Source organism: Triticum urartu, chromosome 6A (genome assembly GCF_056163025.1).
Source record: "Triticum urartu cultivar PI428250 chromosome 6A, HENAU_Tu73, whole genome shotgun sequence".
Taxonomy (NCBI): domain Eukaryota; kingdom Viridiplantae; phylum Streptophyta; class Magnoliopsida; order Poales; family Poaceae; genus Triticum; species Triticum urartu.
Window position 1 is genome coordinate 377,712,532 of NC_141878.1, and position 21,361 is coordinate 377,733,892.

A 21,361-nucleotide genomic window follows, 5' to 3' on the forward strand; every position below is an offset into this window, starting at 1 on the left:
CTCTAATGCTGTCATAGGTACATGTCCATGGGAGAATCCCTTGGTTCTCATAGTCTGCATTCATTTGCAGAGTTCTTACAGCATCACATAAATTCTCCTGAAGCCAGTTCCTGTCTGACCAGTAGACGGAAGACTTTGACAGTGTTGAAGCCTTTCAGTCTAAACTTCATGGCAACAGAAAAATCAGTCAGGAAGGGTGGCAGAAAGCAACGTGGAAACACTGCTAAGGACGTGCCACCGGATCTCTATGAGTTATACAAGTCAGATCCAGAAGAGACCTATGGAGAATGCAAGATCCGAATCCAATGGATTCAAAGACATTGGGCATAGGAATGGTTCAAGTACATATTCGTCACCAATGAATATGCTGAGAAGAATTCCATAAAGGGCCCCTAGGGAGATATAATATACAAAGGTCTTCAGCCCAAGTCGAAGTCCGAAGCTATTGCTCAGGGCTTCTACCCCTGCATGATTCGTGGACCTCAGCCTGCTAATGCTGACCCATCCTCTCTGTTATGGTGTCGTGAAGATAATCTCTTCAAGCGCAACTTTCAGTTTGCAAAGAACTCGGCCAAGGAAAACAAGAAGTCTTTGGGATTAGACTTCAACCCAGGCCCCTCTGCGCCACGTGCCGATGGCACACGTGAAGCTGAACCCAATCTTGTTGGGCCCTTCTACAACTTAGATGGTCTCATCACTCATATAATTGTTCAAGGGGCAGACGTGGATCAACCTGCAGATGAAACTAATACTGACGAAGCGCCTACACCACCGAAGCCTGTGAAGCAAAAGAAACCAAAGGCTTCAAAACCCCTCTCTGCACCAAAAGTCTTATGGGCGAAGCCTCTGGCCACTGCACCTCCTGAAGCCAGTGTGCAGTCTGAAGATCTCTCACGCATCTCCAAGTCTGACAAGTTGAACAAGCCCATGCAACCCACTAGTCGAGCACTGACCCCTACTGATGTTTTGAGAAACGAGAATGATGCCATTGATCTGTCCAGCGACGATGATCTTGGCGATGACGCTCTTGAGCAATTGATAAAGAGCAAGCAAGAGGCGGAAATCTTCAATGATCTTCCCCTCTTTGATGTGGAAATCTTGTACAAGTTTATTGATGAGTGGTTTGATAGCCCAGATCTCAGTTTCGATGATCTTCAGCTCCCAATTGGCCTCAGCGTCTCCTTCCACGGAGCCATTGCTCCTGAGCTGGCTCTTGCACAGAAGATTGTTGAGCTAAAGCACAAAATTGACTATGAAAAGGCTCAGTTCAAGAAGCACATGGCCAAGCTCAATGTTGAAGACATTCAAAACTTCAAGGTCATGATGCATGAGCTCAAGGAGGCATTCCACAAAAACGAGAAGAAGCAAAAGGTTCTCGTGACCGCATGAAGAATCTCGCTGCCAAATGTGTTCAAGGATACAATGAAGCTGAAAAGTGCAAGGCTTTGGGGCGACCAGACATCGACCCCAGAATGGCTGCCAAGAAGAAGAAGAAGCCAGCTGTGGTCGAACCAGAAGCATCAAGGCAGGAAGAACCTCGTATTGTCTTCCCGGCCAGTATGACAGGCTCGAAGCCTAAGGTCCCCACAGTGGCTTCGGAGTTCAAGAAAACGAGAGTAGCTGAAGCTGAAGCCAGAAAGTGCAAGACCAAAGCCACCACTGATGATGCTCCACCAACCAAGAAAAAGAAAACAAAGAAGAAAGACTAGGCTGCTTCACAGAGCCCCTTGTTGTCGATCCAATTTCTGTTGCTCGTCCTTCCTCTGCACATCAAGAACGTCGTCTGGTAGTTCATGAGCCTGCTTCCACAGAGGCTCCTGAAGCTGAAGAGAATCCAGCTGTTGACCCCACCGCAGCTGAAGACATTGGTCCTCAAGCCAATGTTGAAGATGATGAAGTCCTTCCTCAGATCGAGCTCAATTTGGTATCATCGCCTGTTCTCACGAACAGCGAAGTCATCAGCATTGGTCGTCCATTGACGCCAATTGCTCAGGATGACTCATGGGCTGATCACCCTCAAGAATCCCCTCGTGATGAAGAAACACCAATCACTCCCCCACCACATGTCACCACTCTGGTGATTGACAATGAAGACTTTGAGGCCCAACCAACTCCATATCCACAGGCGTCGCCAACATTTCGTAGGCTTCGCAAAGGACCAAGGCCACAGGTCACATTGTCAAGTGTTCCAGAAGTAGAAGAGCACCAATCCGTTTCACACGAAGTCTTTCCTGAAGCCTGTCCTACTATGAACATCCCTGAATCTGAAGCCAAAGCGGTTGAAGATATTCCGGCTGCATCAGCCGATGAAGAAGAAGAACCACGCAATGAAGAAAGAGTTGCTACACCCCCGTCAAACCATGAAGTTGTTCTCGAGGAGAACGTGTCCGACCTCCAGCTCCTGACATGGAGGTTACCAATACTAAGGCGGCCACCAACATCAACACTAAAGCCAATGACGTTGTCATGGCTGAAGCTAATATGGCGCCTGAAGCTAATGTGGTGCCAGATGTCGCTGCACCTGAAGCTTATGCTGCACCTGATGCAAATCTGCAGCTTGAAGCCAATGCCTGTGCTCCTGTACCACCTCCCAGGCCACACACCATCGAGCAAGCATATGATCATGGTCAGATTGTTACAGTCCGCTGGCCAATTCTGGTTCCTCCACCTGCTCCCGGCCCTCAATTTGCCTATCATGTGGAGCACAAGCCTCAGGTCCAGAAGCCAAAACCAAGGCTACCACGGTTCCCAGGTACTATAATGTCACCAGGATCGTTTAATCTGAATGGATTCAAGGCACACAACACATTCTTTGACAGTGACAAGAATCCCTACACAAGGCCAAGAATCTCCTCAGATCGATTCTGGAGTTATCAGCAGCGAAGCTATTATTCTTGCGTCTTGTACAATCAGGGGCGCATCTTCCCACATATGTGTCTTGATTGTGAAGCCATTGCTGGACTGCCATGCCTTGAAGAAGACCTTGACTACTTTCATGATGCGGGTCTGCTCAACTTTGTGACTGCCAAGGAACACTAGAATGAAGAACTTCTGCTTCAATTCTATGCTACCCTCCACATTCATGGGTACAACAGGGATCTGAAGACTTGGATCCTTGAGTGGATGACGGGCGATGTCCCTCATGAAGCTAAAGCCCAAGACATCATTGAGCTTACAACCCTGCCCACTCCTGGCGAATATTATGAACCAGGTTGTCAACAACACCAGAATGCTTTGGAGAGCATTTTCCAGAAGCCTGAGCCTAACATGAGCCAAATGCTGAGCATGATGAAGCCTCTGCCACGCGACGTTGAATACCCAATGGAATTCTTTGTCAAAGACCTAGAGTATCTGCCCCGCACCATTTACCATATCATCAGAAAAACTCTATTGCCTATCAAAGGACATTCATCTGCAGCGAAGCTTGAAGGAGCAATGAAGAGTTTGGTTTTCTATATCTTCAATGGAATCAGCTACAATGCTCAAGACTTCTTCATCAGGCAGTTGGCTGCATCTGGCTCCGACATTTTTGGTCTGAAGTTATATGCTCCATGGGTAATGCGTCTTATCAAGCTTCACTCGGCCTTCAACTATCAGCCATCTGCACACAATCATCTAGTATTCTTGCTAGAGGTTGATCTGTTTGTTGAAGCTATTTACCCAGAGCCTGCAAAGGATCCAATTTATCTTCACAATGTTGATCGTCAAAGCTTCACCCAGCCCATTGAAGGAGTTCAGGCAGTCTCTCGTGTTTATCCCTTGGCTGGCAACACACGTGCCCCTCGCTCCCAAACTGAAGCCACTAGAAGCACCATTGCCCAAAAGCCTCGGAAGCAATCTCGTGTTCTCAACGACTGAGAGCTTCTCATCGCTCTACATCAGAAACAGGATAAGCATCATGACTGGCTTAAGCGTCAAATGCAAAGCCTCTTGGTGGACGTCAATCACATTTGAAATCTTGCAACCAAGAATGCCTTTGTTACACATGAAACCTGTCGGAGGTCCTGGAAGAGTTTGACATTGCTTAGTGCTGAAGCTGATCTGCAAGACGATGGCTTCACAGAAAGATTCAAGTTTGACTCAACTCCGCCAAGGAATGCTCACTTGCGTCGAACTCCCTCCCTTGAAGACTCTGACTATTCTTCCTCAGCTGCGACGGTGAATGCCAGAGTCATCGATGATCAAGATGATGCCACTTCACCACCTCCACCTTCAGCGCGTGTCGACACTGCACCAAGTTCTTCTGCACCATCGGACCTCAATGACGACCCTGCTGCATTGCCTACTCCTCATGGGAACGAGTAGAAAGCTCTGTGTCTTCAAACCTTTTTGCTCATTACTGACAAAAGGGGGAGAAGCATATGAGTTGATAGTCTTCAAGCGGGTCCATATGGGTGGTTGCTTTACTTCTTGCTACATTTGCCAAGTGCTTACAACTCTCGCTTTTGAAACATTTGGTTTGTTTTTGAGTTGTAACACTTAAACTTGTTGGCCATCTGCTACCTTTTCGACACTATGTGATGCGATGATAAATTCCGCATGTGCGACGATAAATTCTCCACTAAGTCATCTTGCAGACGTCCATTTTTTTCATTATGCATGTCATTATCTTCGATATATCCTTTCATGCATGATGAATTGTCTTCATAATTAGAAGAGGAGCTCCGCAAGTACAACCTACCCTGTGCATTTGCATTCAAAAGCAAAATACTTATATGCACATCTTCAGGGGGAGCCTTCCTGCTACTTACGAAGACAGTACTTAAATCCTTTACAATTTCACATACTTTTATCCCCGTTGAAAACTTCAACCAGTTTTTCATCAATCACCAAAAAGGGGGAGATTGTAAGTGCATCTAGTGCCACCCCTAGTTGGTTTTGGAGTATTGACGACAAACTTGGTTGAGGGACTAATGTGTTTGTGAGAATTGCAGGATAACACAAGTAGTAGTCCCTCATTGATTCGGTTTACCTACCATAGATGACCCCTAAAAATGTATGAAGACATTGAAGACAAAGGTGGTATGTGAAGGTATTCACATTGAAGATTATGACAAGAGAAGACATCGCGTGAAGACTATGGAGCGCGAAGACTTATTTGTTTCGTTGTTTCCTTTTCTTCTTTGTTGAGTCATAGGAACCACCGTACTATCATGTGGGGTCCAAGTGAACCATTCAGAATGACTGAAGTGATGCTTAACCATAATCCTATGTCTTCGAGCGAAGACAATGAGAGCAAATCTTATCCAGAGCTGGATAAGTCAGCTTTGCTTGTAGCTCAAGTAAAGTTGTCGTGTGTGTTTGAAATCTGACCGTTGGAAAACATGTCAGTTCCTTAGTGACCCAGGGTCATTTCGGACAAAACAGGTCGGGTTGCCTAGTGGCTGTAAATAGCCCACCCCCTACACCATAAATTGGTCGGCTGCTCAGAGTTAGCGCATGACTTTTGTCGTTTGAGAGCAACCCACCTGAAAGCCTTTGAGAGAAATCCTTGCGAGGACAAAGCCCTAAACACCCAGAGCCAAAGAGTGTTAGGCATCACTGAAGTCTTCCTGTCTGTGTGATCTAAAGACTTATTACACTTGAGGACTGTGAATCCTCCAGCCGGTTAGGCGTCGCGTTTTGAGCATCCAAGAGTCATTGTGGATCGCCGGTGAACGAAGTCTATGAAGGTTTGGAAGTCTACCTTGAAGACTTACTAGAGTGATTGGGCGAGGACTGGGTGTCCTTAGCTCAAGGGGAATAAGGTGAAGACGCGGTCTTCAGAGTTGAATCTCAGCCTCCCTAACCAGATGTACAGTTGTCACAGCAACTGGAACTGGTCCAACAAATCATTGTCTTCAACGAGCCACTGCTTCTATCCTTCCCATCTCTTTATTTGCAGTTGGTCCTTGTGAAGTCATTGCATGTTTGCATTATCTTTTTGTCTTCACCGTGTAACTGCCTGTTCTGATTGGCTTCATACTATCTTCCGCCCTGATCTATACTGCCTAGCTGCTATTAGTCGTTGTGCTTTCACTTCTTTGAATACTTGACTATGGCTTGCCTAGTGTAGTCTACCTTCCGCTGCATGGTAATAGGTCTGTTTCTATCGTTTGTCTTCGAAACTTGCATGCTTTGCAGACTTTCATAAAAATCGCCTATTCACCCCCCTAGTCGATCACTAGCACTTTCACTTTTTACATAGTTTGTTGCTCCTGCATGGGCCGGCCCAGCGGAGACTAACCTATGAGCTATGTCTATCTGGCGCAGAATGCGTCAGTTAGGAGGTCCCCCATTTGAGGGCTCATTTGGTAACCATAGTTCCTCCCATGATCCCCCTCCTTTCTCATGGTGGGATAACCCCGAGTCAAATCAAGCAACGAGAGCCTACTGCTGCATTTGGTTTCCAACGAAGGGGAGGGATCCCGACCCTTTCGCGGCCTTTTCCCGACTGAGATTTCCATGCCTCCACTAGTCGGGGAAGGAGCCTCGTTTGTCGCGCTCTCGCAACTAAGAGACGGTTGTCTGTCCCCTCCCCTTCTGTGATGGCGACCGTGATGGCCCAGTGGACTTCCTCCTCCTTCTCTCGAGCTCCCCTTCGCCTAGAAGCTCCTCTCACTGCTCCCACCACATCAACCATGAATCTAAAAGATGGCAGCCACCAAAGGATCTGTGCCTGGCAAAGCTTGGAATCTGTCTTCCACCAGCTCTCGGCACGGTCTCGCGGATCTCGCCATGTTCGGCGACGATGCTTCGCATCCCAGACGCATGTGCTATTGTTGCCTTGGTGCTCAACATATTTTCATATTCTCCACAAACAACGGCCAAGCGGCGGTGACAATACAATGACGATTGATGCAGCGACCGTCCCGAAGATGCTCACTGTAGCGACCCGACCCGAATGGATCATGTCTCTGTGCTTAAGTGTCATCCCTGGATCGGTATGCTGACACACATAGTACTCGAGGATTTATAACAAAGGTAAATCACATGTATAAGTAACGTAAATACTATTACCTCAATCCAAATAGCGGAAGTAACAAGGTTGTGGATTCCCATCAACACCGACGGCAAAGTTGAGTGTAGAAATCGTAACCCTAACATATCACTTACTCGTCATATGATATCCTGCAACATGAGATGTTGCAGCCACAGAGGGTCAGTACATTGAATGTACTGGCAAATTCACACCATAGAGAATGATGAATAAAGGCTATCACTACATGCATATTTGGCTGGTGGAAAAGCTCTATGGTTATAAGGTTTTTGCGAAAAGCCAATTTTTCCCTACTACAAAGGCATAAATTTTATTTAACTATCATGGTGGTTGTTAAACATTGAGAATTGTTGACAGCATTCTCAATCCCAATTAAGCATCATCATTAAACAAAACCCAACAAAATTAAATTTTAGAGTAACATGTTGAGATTCACATGATAATCCAGGTACTAGATACTCAAGACGTCCATAACCGGGGACATGGCTAATCATGATTAGTTTATACACTCTGCAGAGGTTTGCGCACTTTTCCCCACAAGACTCGATCGCCTCCATTTGGTTTCTCGCACTACATGGTGTTTGAGAAGACGGATGACCGAGGCATAGTCTTTCAGAAGCGCTAGCACCTTACGATGCATAGACCATTACACCTACTTTCCCCTACATCTGCTAGTCTACCCTGTAAGAGTTCGCATGACTTAATCAACTATGCTAGAGCCCATAATAGCTTGTGGCTGCACACAGAAGTTTCTAGTATGAAAAATCTCGTGATCCCTTTGGGCTCGGGTGGCGGTCCATAAACAAATACAGGCAATCCTAGAATACTCAGGTACCTCAATCCACCCAGATGTGTGTTTAAGTTGCCACCTTAAGTAAACCATTAATTAACAATCTCACATCTGTCATGAATACTCTCAAAACCCAATCCGCGTCTACGAGCATAGCATGGGACTATAAGCATAACATAATAGTAACTCCCAAGGTTTGAATGCAGGGCAATAGGTTCCTACCTCATCAACTACTCCCCAATACCCACAATTTCATTAGATCCTAATCATGCAATGTTTGAGGTTTGATCTAATGCAATAAAAACTGGGTATGAAAGAGGTATGATCAAAGTGTGAACTTGCCTGCAATGTTGATGAAGATGATTCACAGTCAAAAATATTGATAGCTCTACTCGTCACACTCCGGTCAATCTATCGTAATCAAGCAATAGTAACCACACATAAGAAATCACTCAAAAGACCAGAAAGATCGAAGAAGTCGATTCGGAAAACATCAAAACCAAGAAAATAGATCTTGCAACATAAAAAAATTTCTAACAGTACCAAAATTATGTGAATTTGGCCTTATCAGAAAGTTTAGGCCAAGAGCTTCGATTTGCAAAAAGAATCAACTCAGACGGAGCTACGAAACTCAAGTTATGATCAAACGAAGTTTGATTCAAATCTGATCTTATTCAAATTTTAAACTTTTCAAAAACATGTTTGAGTTGGATTACTGGATAGAGGATATTATAACGAAGACGTGGGCGTTGGTTTCGTTGGATCTGGACAACTGAGTAAAAAGTAGTGATCGTTTGAAATAGAGGGACTAATCTGTAAATAAAATCATCATAGATAGGTCCGTGGCCGAAATTAAAATAAAAGAAAAAGCCTATCGAATGAACGTTCACTACAAAAACCTAATGAACGGATTCGTTCATTGCGGAGAGATAAACAGCGAACATTTTCCAAACAAACTCAACCAAAAATATTAAACCAATCTAAACCGAGATTAAAAACAAAAGAACCGGGACGGGTTTTCGGTGGTTTATACCTGTCGGGGCGGTTTTCTTTGAAAAACCACCAGCGGCGGTTTACGGCGGCAGCGGCAGTTCAGCGACGGCGGCGCGCGGGCAGGGCGAGGCCCGGGGAGCGGCGGCGCGAGCTAGGTGGTGCGGCAACAGTGAGCGGTGGCTATGGCGGCGCGGGCGGCGGGGTGGTGCGGCAGGCGGCGCGGCAGCGCGAAGTGCGGCGGCGGCTGCCGATCTCGGCGATGGCGGCGGCGCGAAGCAAGAGGAGGCGGGGAGCGGCACAGCGAGGGAGAGAGGGGCCTGGGCCCGCGCTATTTAAGGGGGAGGGGAGGAGGTGGCGTGGAGGAGCGGTCAAGCGAGGAGGACGCGGAGTCCGGCTGGACTCCGGCGGCGGCGCTCCCGTGCGGGAGTCGGTCTCCCGTGGGAGATCGGGGACGGGGCGACGGCGAGCTGGGCTGGGCCGCGGCCTGGCAGGAGCTGGGCCGGCCCAATCGGGGGAATTTTTTTTAAAGAATTTTTTTCCAGACAGACAAAACAAATAAAAACAAACAGAAATAAAAATATTGTATAGGCATATACTATATCAAAATTTTCAGAAAAAGATTTTCTACGACATGAACATTTTTAATATGCCAAATAAAATCCTCACAAAATCAGATAAATCAAAGAGTTCTACTGGTCTATTAAAATCCAGCAAAATCATTTTAAAAAAATACCAAAATAATTTTAAATTAATTTTTCTCCAATTTTCTAATGTAGGGAATCATGTTACCCCATTTTCCATATATTTTATTTTTGGAGAAAAACAATTTGAATAAAACTCAAACAATTCCAAATTGAAAATAATTTCAAAAGGACTTTGAATTTTGATCCTTGAAACTCCCAACTCATATTTCATAATTTGAAGAAGTCATTTTATCTCCTCTCGTGAAAATCATTGAGTTGCTTAAAGTTTCTGAATTGGAAATATTTTCCAGATGAAATTCAAATATTTTCAACACCCCTTGTCATTTAAATAATGGAAGAAGTCATGTCATCTTCTCTCTAGGGTTTTGTATTTGAAAAGAATTTGAATTCACGGTGATCAAAAGAAAAAGGTGAAAGTTTGGGAAAGTCCTTTTATTCCCTCTCATTTAACTTTCAAAAGTTTCGAATTTCACTCAATCAATCTCACAACAATCAAACAATCAATCTATCTATCTATTTATTATAACATTCCAAAATTTAGAATTTTGGGGTGTTACAAACCTACCACCCTTAAAATGAATCTCGTCCTCGAGATTCGGAGAGGCTAGAAAGAAATAGGTTAGGTTCGGGGTATCTTCAAAATTTCATCAATCGTCTCCGGGGTCTGGGGTGCTACCACCCTTAGAAACATCGTTACGGTTCCATCAATACTCATATACTCCATCCTTATTCTTGACAGGGCCGGTCTTCTCAGATCGTAAGGATAATTCCTTCTCTGGCTCTTCCGGCAGCAGCATAACCTTTTCCTTAATTCTTCTATACTTTCATCCTGGTAAGGTTATTCTGAGACTGGGTCTTCTTAGCTGACGGGTCTGGCGCCAATACTAATCAACTATCGATATCTCATGGTGGTCAACAATTTATGGTTTCTCCTGCAGGAAATGGGTCTGGGTTGATCCTCACCGTATAACCTACGGTTGGCAAAGCTACCTTGTACAAGGGAAAATACTTATACCATTCTAGGGTTTAAACAAGGTTTGATCGTCGTCTCTCTACTATAGGTAAGTCACTCAGATTTACCATCCCATATAGCAAGGTGAACAATAAGAGTAAGTCGGTATGGTGATCAATCCATCCCGCACCCAAATCATTACCATGTATACAGTTTAGCAAATCTCGCATACTAACACTCGGTCATCCTCACAAGCATTATAGAATTTCTCTTGTCGACGAACGAAGTTCGGATATATCCATAGATTCTGCAAGCCAGACAAACATCTATCGTTTCTTCACAACTCTTAGGTTTTGCGTTACTCCTATAAAATTGTCTGCCGATAAACGTCGTATCTTCCTCGAGGGTTCTTCCTTCAGCAAGGATGTGCTTGCTTCTTGGCAGGTCCTGGGGCCTGTGGGTTACGGCCCATCTCATCACTTGTAGTCCTTGAACTTATCATCGGGCAACTGATCATTATTCCAACTTCCAACTTCCTAGTATTCTTAAATCCATCCAATTGTACTGTCTTCCTTCCTTCTATTGGCACCAAACTAGGACATGATTACTCAGACTCATCATGGAGTTTCCCTTGATCCATATTTCCAACATCATACCTCCTTTATATCCAATAGTAATTTATCTCTTCATCCTCGTTGGATATCCCTCATACCGAGATAAAAACTTATACTTGTGGAGTCCATATTCCACTTCATGGAACATCATTATACTTTCCAGGGTCAAGCGTCCTTACAGGGGAATATTGGCCATCTCTGCATGGCACTTCTTCAACTGGGAAACGTGAAACACATCATGAACTCCTGATAGTCCTTCGGATGACTCCAACTTGTTGGCCACTTCCCCCATACGCTCCAAAACTCGGTATGGTCCTATAAATCTCGGGGCAAACTTTCCCTTAACTCCAAATCGTTTAACTCCTCGCAGAGGGGGCACACGAAGACATGCTCTGTCTCCAATTTCATAGACTACCTCCTTGCGTTTTTAAGTCTGCATATCTCTTCTGCCTGGACTGAGCTACCTTCAGTCTATCTCGAATCAACTTAACATTCTCTTCTGACTCCTTGATCACATTTGGTCCAAACAACTGACGGTCTCCAACTTCATCCCACACACTCTTGGGGTATCACACATATCGAGACAAAACTCGTATTCATTTTGTCCGAAATCCACTCAGTGGAGTATCCTTATCTTTTCCAGGGGTCAAGGGTTCTTACAGGGTACTACCACCCTTAAAATGCACAAATCTTCCATAGACCATATTTCTCTTATCCTAAAAAATGGTCAAAATCCTTCTTCATAGAGTAACAACTCATAAAATCCCTATCAGTACCAAAGATGCTAACTTTATTTATTCTCTAATGATTACAATCTCTCGCTCTTCCATTACATGTCTCAACTCAATCACCTTGATACAAAAGAGTTGTTCTCCCTTCTACTACTATACTTCTCACAGACTGAACTATTTATCACAAGTCTCCTTTCCTTGGGGCATTCTCTGGCAAAGTGCCCTGCTCCATTACAACTAAAACATATTACTTCTGACAAGTATCAAGGTTTCCTTTTTGGGCAACTGTTGAGGTAGTGCCCTGACTCCTTGCACCTATAACAGGTGATATGACTCAGGTCCTTTCTGGAATCCAATCTGCTTCTCTTCCTGGATCTTTCCATGCCAATCATGGCTTCTATTTCCTGTGGGTCATATTCTACTTCCTCTGTCAGGAATTCTACTAGATCCCCATTCAAACAATTTTGGGAGATGTGTCCTTCTTCTCCACATGAATAGCAAGACTTAGTGAAGGGTTTACTCGGGTCTTCTTTAGGTGTGTCCTCCATCTCTTCCTTCATCATGGGTTCTTCTAAAATTTCCATAAGGGCTCCTTTCATTACTTCTTTCTTTTGCTAGATGGTTCGTTGTACCATGGGGTAAATGTGACACTGAGCAGGATAGTGGGTAGTCCCTTCACACAAGAAACAAGTAATCTGCCTAATTGGGCATTCTTCAAATGGGTGACTTCCTTCACAATTAGGGCATTCATCCTTGTGTTCTTTATGGGTGTGTCCTATTTCTCCACAAATCTTGCATGCACAAGGTTTCTTCATATCCTTTCCATAAGGCTTCAACTTCTGGGACACAAGCCGAGACTTTGGCGGAGTCAACTTAAATTCTTTCCATGTGGTTACTCCTTGCCATCCATTGATGGTTTGGTACATCCTCCACCAAGTAGCAACACCTCTTTCAAAGCACTGAAGAGCATGCTGGGTCATATCCTTTCCGACTATAGGGTTGTTCTCCATGTGATCCTCCATGTTCTGAATCCATCGGTCTGTCTCCAACTGACTCATAGGTCCAGAAAATACAAGCTCATCTCCATTCATTCTCTATTGGGTCCATGTGGGTTTGGGGTAAGATAAGAGAGAGGGAGATGGATACACACAATACAAACAAAAGTTTTGAAAAGACAAATTTTATTTCTGGCCGTCGGGAAAACATCAAACAAATGACAGCTCACAAACGTCGCATCTAACGTAGGTATATAACAGGGGTTTGGTCTTCTAAAGGTCAATAAATCTTCAACTCTCCAAACTCTTCAAGCCTTGTTCATGCCTCCAGTGGTTTCTTCCGATCATGCTTGTCTTTCTCAAGTTCTTTTGCCAGATCAACTTTGTTGACGCGAAGTCTCTTGTGACGTCCTTTAATATTCTGGAGTTGCATTCCAAACTTCTGGGTTTCATCAAACTCGACCTGAACCATGATCCTGCTGTCCTTCAGTTCTTAATGAATCTCCGGTATCTTGAGGTTGTAGCTCCTCCAGCTTGGCTACTTTCAGCTTTTGATTCCTGAGTTCTTCACGAAATGCTTCCTTTCAAATATGGCTTCTTGTGGCTCCATCTTAACTTCTTGATGTAATACTCCAGATCCCGGTGATACATCGGCTAAGGTTAAAACTTCATATTGCTGATGGGTGCTCCATCAGCCTTCTACCATCCAATCTTTCCATGCATATACATGCTTAACTCAGCACGGTGACAATAGCATAAGCGGGAGATAACTTCATGGATAGCTGTGTTTCTTCTCTTGTCATTTCCATGAGCTATCATTCCATAGTTGATATCTCCTGCCTTAGGGTTTTCTTGACAAATCCTTGAGTTCTTAACTCTACATGCTCCGGTCTTTCTCCAATACACCTTGATCTCGGGTATTGACAACTTCCATAGTCTGCCAAGTTCCATAAGGGTAGCCTTCCTAGGTCATACAAATCTGGGAATTCTCCAGAGCCTTCAAATTCTACTTGTCTTCGGTCTTCAACCGTTGTAGTTTCCATTATTCAGATGCATGAAAAATACTCTTCATTCCGAAGTGGTCTTAGTTGTCCGATATCTTGTACTTCTTGGAGTGGTCTTATCAGTCGAATCGTCGTGTGGTCAAAAGGGGAAAGGGGTATGGTATCACTAAAGGGAACTTTTGAATAAGCCCAGAAGAGAAGAGAGGTAAAAGGTCATTTTTGAAAGGGAAAGTTGTAGAGAAAAATCTTTGCTATGGCCTTGCCAGTTTCTAGGGTGACGTCCTACAATCAACATGTGCTCTGATACCATCTTGTAGCGACCCGACCCGAATGGATCAAGTCTCTGTGCTTAAGTGTCATCCCTGGATCGGTATGCTGACACACACAGTACTCGAGGATTTATAACAGAGGTAAATCACATGTATAAGTAACGTAAATACTATTACCTCAATCCAAATAGAGAAAGTAACAAGGTTGTGGATTCCCATCAACACCGACAGCAAAGTTGAGTGTAGAAATCGTAACCCTAACGTATCACTTACTCGTCGTAAGATATCCTGCAACATGAGACATTGCAGCCACAGAGGGTCAGTACATTGAATGTACTGGCAAATTCACACCATAAAGAATGATGAATAAAGGCTATCAGTACATGCATATTTGGCTGGTGGAAAAGCTCTATGGTTATAAGGTTTTTGCGAAAAGCCAATTTTTCCCTACTACAAAGGAATAAATTTTATTTAACTATCATGGTGGTTGTTAAACATTGAGAATGGTTGACAGCATTCTCAATCCCAATTAAGCATCATCATTAAACAAAACCCAACAAAATTAAATTTTAGAGTAACATGTTGAGATTCACATGATAATCCAGGTACTAGATACTCAAGACGTTCATAACCGGGGACACGGCTAATCATGATATGTTTATACACTCTGCAGAGGTTTGCGCACTTTTCCCCACAAGACTCGATCGCCTCCGTTTGGTTTCTCGCACTACATGGTGTTTGAGAAGACGGATGACCGAGACATAGTCTTTCAGAAGCGCTAGCACCTTACGATGGATAGACCATTACACCTACTTTCCCCTACATCTGCTAGTCTACCCTGTAATAGTTCGCATGACTTAATCAACTATGCTAGAGCCCATAATAGCTTGTGGCTGCACACGGAAGTTTCTAGTATGAAAAACCTCATGATCCCTTTGGGCCTGGGTGGCGGTCCATAAAGAAAAACAGGCAATCCTGGAATACCCAGGTACCTCAATCCACCCAGATGTGTGTTTAAGTTGCCACCTTATGTAAACCATTAATTAACAATCTCACATCTGTCATGAATACTCTCAAAACCCAATCCACGTCTACGAGCATAGCATGACACTATAAGCATAACGTAATAGTAACTCCCAAGGTTTGAATGCAGGGCAATAGGTTCCTACCTCATCAACTACTTCACAATACCCACAATTTCATTAGATCCTAATCATGCAATGTTTGAGGTTTGATCTAGTGCAATAAAAACTGGGTATGAAAGAGGTATGATCAAAGTGTGAACTTGCCTGCAATGTTGATGTATATGATTCACACTCAAAAATCTTGATAGCTCTACTCGTCACACTCCGGTCAATCTATCGTAATCAAGCAATAGTAACCACACATAACCAATCACTCAAAAGACCAGAAAGATCGAAGAAGTCGATTCGGAAAACATCAAAACCAAGAAAATAGCTCTTGCAACATAAAACAATTTCTAACAGTACCAAAATTATGTGAATTTGGCCTTATCAGAAAGTTTAGGTTAAGAGTTTCGATATGCAAAAAGAATCAACTCAAACGGAGCTACGAAACTCAAGTTAAGATCAAACGAAGTTTGAATTCAAATCTGATCTAATTCATATTTTAAACTTTTCAAAAACATGTTTGAGTTGGATTACTGGATAGAGGAGATTATAACGAAGACGTGGGCGTTGGTTTCGTTGGATTTGGACAACCGAGTAAAAAGTAGTGATCGTTTGAAATAGAGGGACTATTCTGTAAATAAAATCATCACAGATAGGTCCCTGGCCGAAATTAAAATAAAAGAAAAAGCCTATCGAATGAACGTTCACTATGAAAACCTAATGAACGGATTCGTTCGTTGCAGAGAGATAAACAGCGAACGTTTGCTAAACAAACTCAACAAAAAAAATTAAACCGATCTAAACCGAAATTAAAAACAAAAGAACCGGGATGGGTTTTCGGTGGTTTATACCGGTTGGGGCGGTTTTCTTCGAAAAACCGCCGGCGGCGGTTTCCGGCGGCAGCGGCAGTTTGGTGACGGCGGCGCGCGGGCAGGGCGAGGCGCGGGGAGCGGTGACGCGAGCTAGGCGGTGCGGCAACGGCGAGTGGCGGCTATGGCGGTGCGGGCGGCGGGGTGGTGCGGCAGGCGGCGCGGCAGCGCGAAGTGCGGCGGCGGCTGCCGATCTCGGCGGTGGCAGCGGCGTGAAGCGAGAGGAGGCGGGGAGCGGCACGGCGAGGGAGAGAGAGGGGCCTGGGCCCGCGCTATTTAAGGGGGAGGGGAGGAGGTGGCGTGGAGGAGGGGTCAAGCAAGGAGGACGCAGAGTCCGGCCGGACTCCGGCGGCGGCGCTCCCGTGCGGGAGTCGGTCTCCCGCGGGAGATCGGGACAGGGCGACGGCGAGCTGGGCTGGGCCGCGGCCTGGCAGGAGCTGGGCCGGCCCAGTCGGGGGAATTTTTTATTTAAAGAATTTTTTTTCTAGACAAACAAAACAAATAAAAACAAACAGAAATAAAAATATTATATAGGCATATACTATATCAAAATTTTCAGAAAAAGATTTTCTACGACATGAACAATTTTAATATGCCAAATAAAATCCTCACAAAATCAGATAAATCAAGGAGTGCTACTGGTCTATTAAAATCCAGCAAAATCATTTTAAAAAAAAATACCAAAATGATTTCAAATTAATTTTTCTCCAAATTTCTAATGTAGGGAATCATGTTACCCTATTTTCCATATATTTTATTTTTGGAGAAAAACAATTTGAATAAAACTCAAACAATTCCAAATTGAAATTAATTTCAAAAGGACATTGAATTTTGATCCTTGAAACTCCCAACTCATATTTCATAATTTGAAGAAGTCATATTATCTCCTCTCGTGAAAATCATTGAGTTGCTTAAAGTTTCTGAATTGGAAATATTTTCCAGATGAAATTCAAATATTTTCAACACCCCCTGTCATTTAAATAAAGGAAGAAGTCATGTCATCTTCTCTCTAGGGTTTTTGTATTTGAAAAGAATTTGAATTCACGGTGATCAAAAGAAAAAGGTGAAAGTTTGGGAAAGTCCTTTTATTCCCTCTCATTTAACTTTCAAAAGTTTCAAATTTCACTCAATCAATCTGACAACAATCAAACAATCAATCAATCTATCTATTTATTATAACATTCCAAAATTTAGAATTTTGGGATGTTACACTCACCTAAAGCAGTTGCGCCATGGCCTATGGAACTGAGTGCCTTTCTATTGGGTTTTTTTTTGTTTCTTGGTTTGTCTTTTCCCTGTAATCCCCTAAGCCAAAGGGTGATGTAGATTTTCCACGGGATTTAAGTTTGCACAAGAAAATTTCACCCAACACTACTGCAGGATGCTGCTAACGTGACACTACAATCAGAGACCCTTCGACGAAACTGTGTTTGATGCATGAATCGCAAACGGTGATGTAATAAAACCGTCAAAAATGATACGAAACGTTTGCGATGTCGGAGACATCAAACATGATTTAGATTATAGTTGCGTGTGCTATGTGTGGCATACAGTTCACTCCAATGAACTGTTTACGGTGAGCATAACAACAGAAACTGTTAGCCAGATGAAGGTGTGTGCGATATACATCATACAATTCACTCGGATGAACTATTTGTGATTAGGCAACACAACTGAAACGGTCAGCCGGATCAAGGTGTGTGCAATAGAGGGCATACAGTTCAGTCCGATGAACTATTTGTGTTGAGCCAAGAGAACATAAACGGTTCGACTTAACAAGATATATGTGATACACGGCAAACAGGTCCGTAATCAGAAATGTCTGCGAAGACCGATAATAACACAAATGGTTGATGATAATAAGTTGTGTGTGTTGTGGGCAAACGCTTGCTGGTATACAATTGTTAGCGATTGATGAATTCATCATCGACAGTTTCCCTAGTATGGTCTGTGTGCGATGTGATTGCATACAGAACAACAACATATGTACTTATAAGGATATGATTGCACAACCAAATTAAACACCCAATTACATAGGTGGCTAGTACACACATGACATTTGCACACACCAAAGTAAACTAGTACATACATAATTAACTAGGATAAACGATCATCTGATCATAATCTACTTCTTCTTGTGACGTTTGTCACCACTGCTCCGCTGGTGGCTTGACCCCTCATCGGTTAAGGGAAGGAGGCACTCCCTCATGTCAACGATCCGCATGTGCATCTCGTAGCATGTGTACACGTTCTTGGAAGCAAACTTGAGGTGAGCTTCATCCAGTTTCGGCGTCCAGGCCCTGTGCCAGGATACGGGATTTTTTCCCTTGGCATCCTCCTTCATCTTTTCGTAGTAGGGGTCGATGATGGCCGAGGCGAGTTCAGCCAGGGTGTCCTTCTTTGTGCTGCCCCAAAACATGTAGTGGCCACGGATTTCGACAAGGTTCTTGCAGGCCAAGCCCGTAACCTTGAGCGCTTTTACATTGTTGGTGGTTTCCACCGTAGCAAACTTGTAGTTGGTGCTGTTGGCAAACCTGGCGAAACGGTCGCAAGGCTTTATGGACATGCAATATTGGTAGATGAGGACATGATGGAGCACGCACAATTGGGCGATGAAAACCTTCTGATCTATACTGGGATGACCATCGGTGTACTGGAGGTCGATGCCGACCACTTTGTACTTGTCCCGAGCAAGCAAGTGCTCCACGGTGTTGATGTAGTCCTCCACTGATACGTCTCCAACGTATCCCTAATTTTTGATTGCTCCATGCTATATTATCTACTGTTTTAGACGTTATTGGGCTTTATTATCCACTTTTATATTATTTTGGGACTAACCTATTAACCGGAGGCTCAGCCCAGAATTGCTGTTTTTTGCTTGTTTTAGGGTTTCGAAGAAAAGGAATATCAAACGGAGTCCAAACGGAATGAAACCTTCGGAAACATGATTTTCTCATCAGATAAGATCCAGGAGACCTGGACCCTCTGTCAAGAAAGCCACGAGGTGGTAACGAGGGTAGGGGGCGCCCCCCTAGGGCGCGCCCCCTGCCTCGTGGGACCCTCGAAGCTCCACCGACGTACTTCTTCCTCCTATATATATCCACGTACCCCAAATGATCGGGGACGGATCCAAAAACCTACTTCCACCGCCGCAACTTTCTGTATCCACGAGATCCCATCTTGGGGCCTGTTCCGGAGATCCGCTAGAGGAGGCATCGATCACGGAGGGCTTCTACATCATCATCCAAGCCCCTCCGATGAATTGTGAGTAGTTTACTTCAGACCTACGGGTCCATAGCTAGTAGCTAGATGGCTTCTTCTCTCTTTTTGGATCTCAATAAAATGTTCTCCCCCTCTCTCGTGGAGATCTATTCGATGTAATCTTCTTTTTGCGGTTAGTTGTTGAGACCGATGAATTGTGGGTTTATGATCAAGTTTATCTATGAATAATATTTGAATCTTCTTTGAATTCTTTTATGTATGATTGGTTATCTTTGCAAGTCTCTTCGAATTATCAGTTTGGTTTGTCCTACTAGATTGGTTGTTCTTCCCATGGGAGAAGTGCTTAGCTTTGGGTTTGATCTTGCGGTGTCCTTTCCCAGTGACAGAAGGGGCATCAAGGCACGTATTATATCGTTGCCATCGAGGATAACAAGATGGAGCTTTTATCATATTGAATGAAACTATCCCTCTACATCATGTCATCTTGCTTAAGGCGTTACTCTGTTTTTAACTTAATACTCTAGATGCATGCTGGATAGCGGTCGATGAGTGGAGTAATAGTAGTAGATGCAGAATCGTTTCGGTCTACTTATCTCAGACGTGATGCCTATATACATGATCTTACCTAGATATTCTCATAACTATGCTCAATTCTGTCAATTGCTCAATAGTAATTTGTTCACCCACCGTAGAATACTTATGCTCTTGAGAGAAGCCACTAGTGAAACCTATGGCCCTGGGTCTCTTTCTCATCATATCAATCTCCATCACTTTATTATTGCTTTGCTTTTACTTTATTTACTTTGGATCTCTATACCAAAAATACCAAAAAATATTATTTATCATCTCTATCAGATCTCACATTCGTAAGTGACCGTGAAGGGATTGTCAACCCCTAAGCGCGTTGGTTGCGTTGAGCTATTGTTTTTGTGTAGGTACGAGGGACTCGGGCATAGCCTCCTACTAGATTGATACTTTGGTTCTCAAAAACTGAGGGAAATACTTACGCTACTTTGCTGCATCATCCCTTCCTCTTCGGGGAAATCCAACGCAGTGCTCAAGAGGTAGCAAGAAGAATTTCTGGCACCGTTGTCGGGGAGTCTGCGCAAAAGTCAACATACCAAGTACCCATCACAATCCCTATCTCCCGCATTACATTATTTGCCATTTGCCTCTCGTTTTCCTCTCCCCCACTTCACCCTTGCCTTTTTATTCGCCCTCTCTCTATATCCTCCCTCTCTATTTGCCGCTTTTTCCCATTTTCTCTTTGTTTGCTCATGTGTTGGATTTCTTGTTTGTCGTGATGGCTCTACCTAGATTTGGTGATCTTCACCTAAAAAGGTTAGAGGAGATCAAAAACAACGTCAGGAAGTTTATGGTTTTGCAATTTGAGCATAATAATTTCTTCAGAAATGAGCTTAAGGAACAAAAAGGTTTCATGAATTATATGAATAAAGAGCTCGATGATATGTCTAAAGAATTTGATGGTATAAGATCCCAAATTGCCCATCTTGAAAAATTAACTGCTGAAATTTCGGATATGCAAGCTACCTTAGTCAATAAGATGGCTGCTAAACCGGATTCCTATGAAAATAATGATGAAGATATAAAAGTTATTGATGTGTCCCCTATTAAATCTTTGTTTTGCAATATGAATGTTGATAATGATGGGACTGAATATGATCCACCTTTACCTAGAAGGCGTTTTAAGAATTCGGAATTTGTTGATCTTGATGCTAAATTTGATAAAAGTGGGATTGAAGAAATTAAAACCCTAGATGTTTCTAAACCCAATATTATGGATTTCAAGGAATTTAACTATGAAAATTTCTCTTTGATTGATTGTATTTCCTTGTTGCAATCCGTGCTAAAATCTCCTCATGCTTATAGTCAAAATAAAGCGTTTACTAAACATATCGTTGATGCCTTGATGCAATCTTATGCAGAAAAACTTGAATTGGAAGTTCCTATCCCTAGAAAAATTTATGATGAGTGGGAACCAACTATTAAAATTAAAATTAAAAATTATGAGTTTTATGCTTTGTGTGATTTGGGTGCTAGTGTCTCTACTATTCCCAAAACTTTGTGTGATTTACTAGATTTTCGTGA

General features: G+C 43.4%; 1 protein-coding gene across 1 annotated transcript; it reads right to left on the reverse strand.

Annotated features, from left to right (window-relative positions):
- Nucleotides 1–18,155: 18,155 nt before the first annotated feature.
- Nucleotides 18,156–18,596, reverse strand: LOC147965318 (uncharacterized). The gene has a single exon (XM_087530408.1). The coding sequence runs from the start codon at nucleotides 18,594–18,596 to the stop codon at nucleotides 18,156–18,158; it is 441 nt and encodes a 146-aa protein (XP_087386534.1).
- Nucleotides 18,597–21,361: the final 2,765 nt, after the last annotated feature.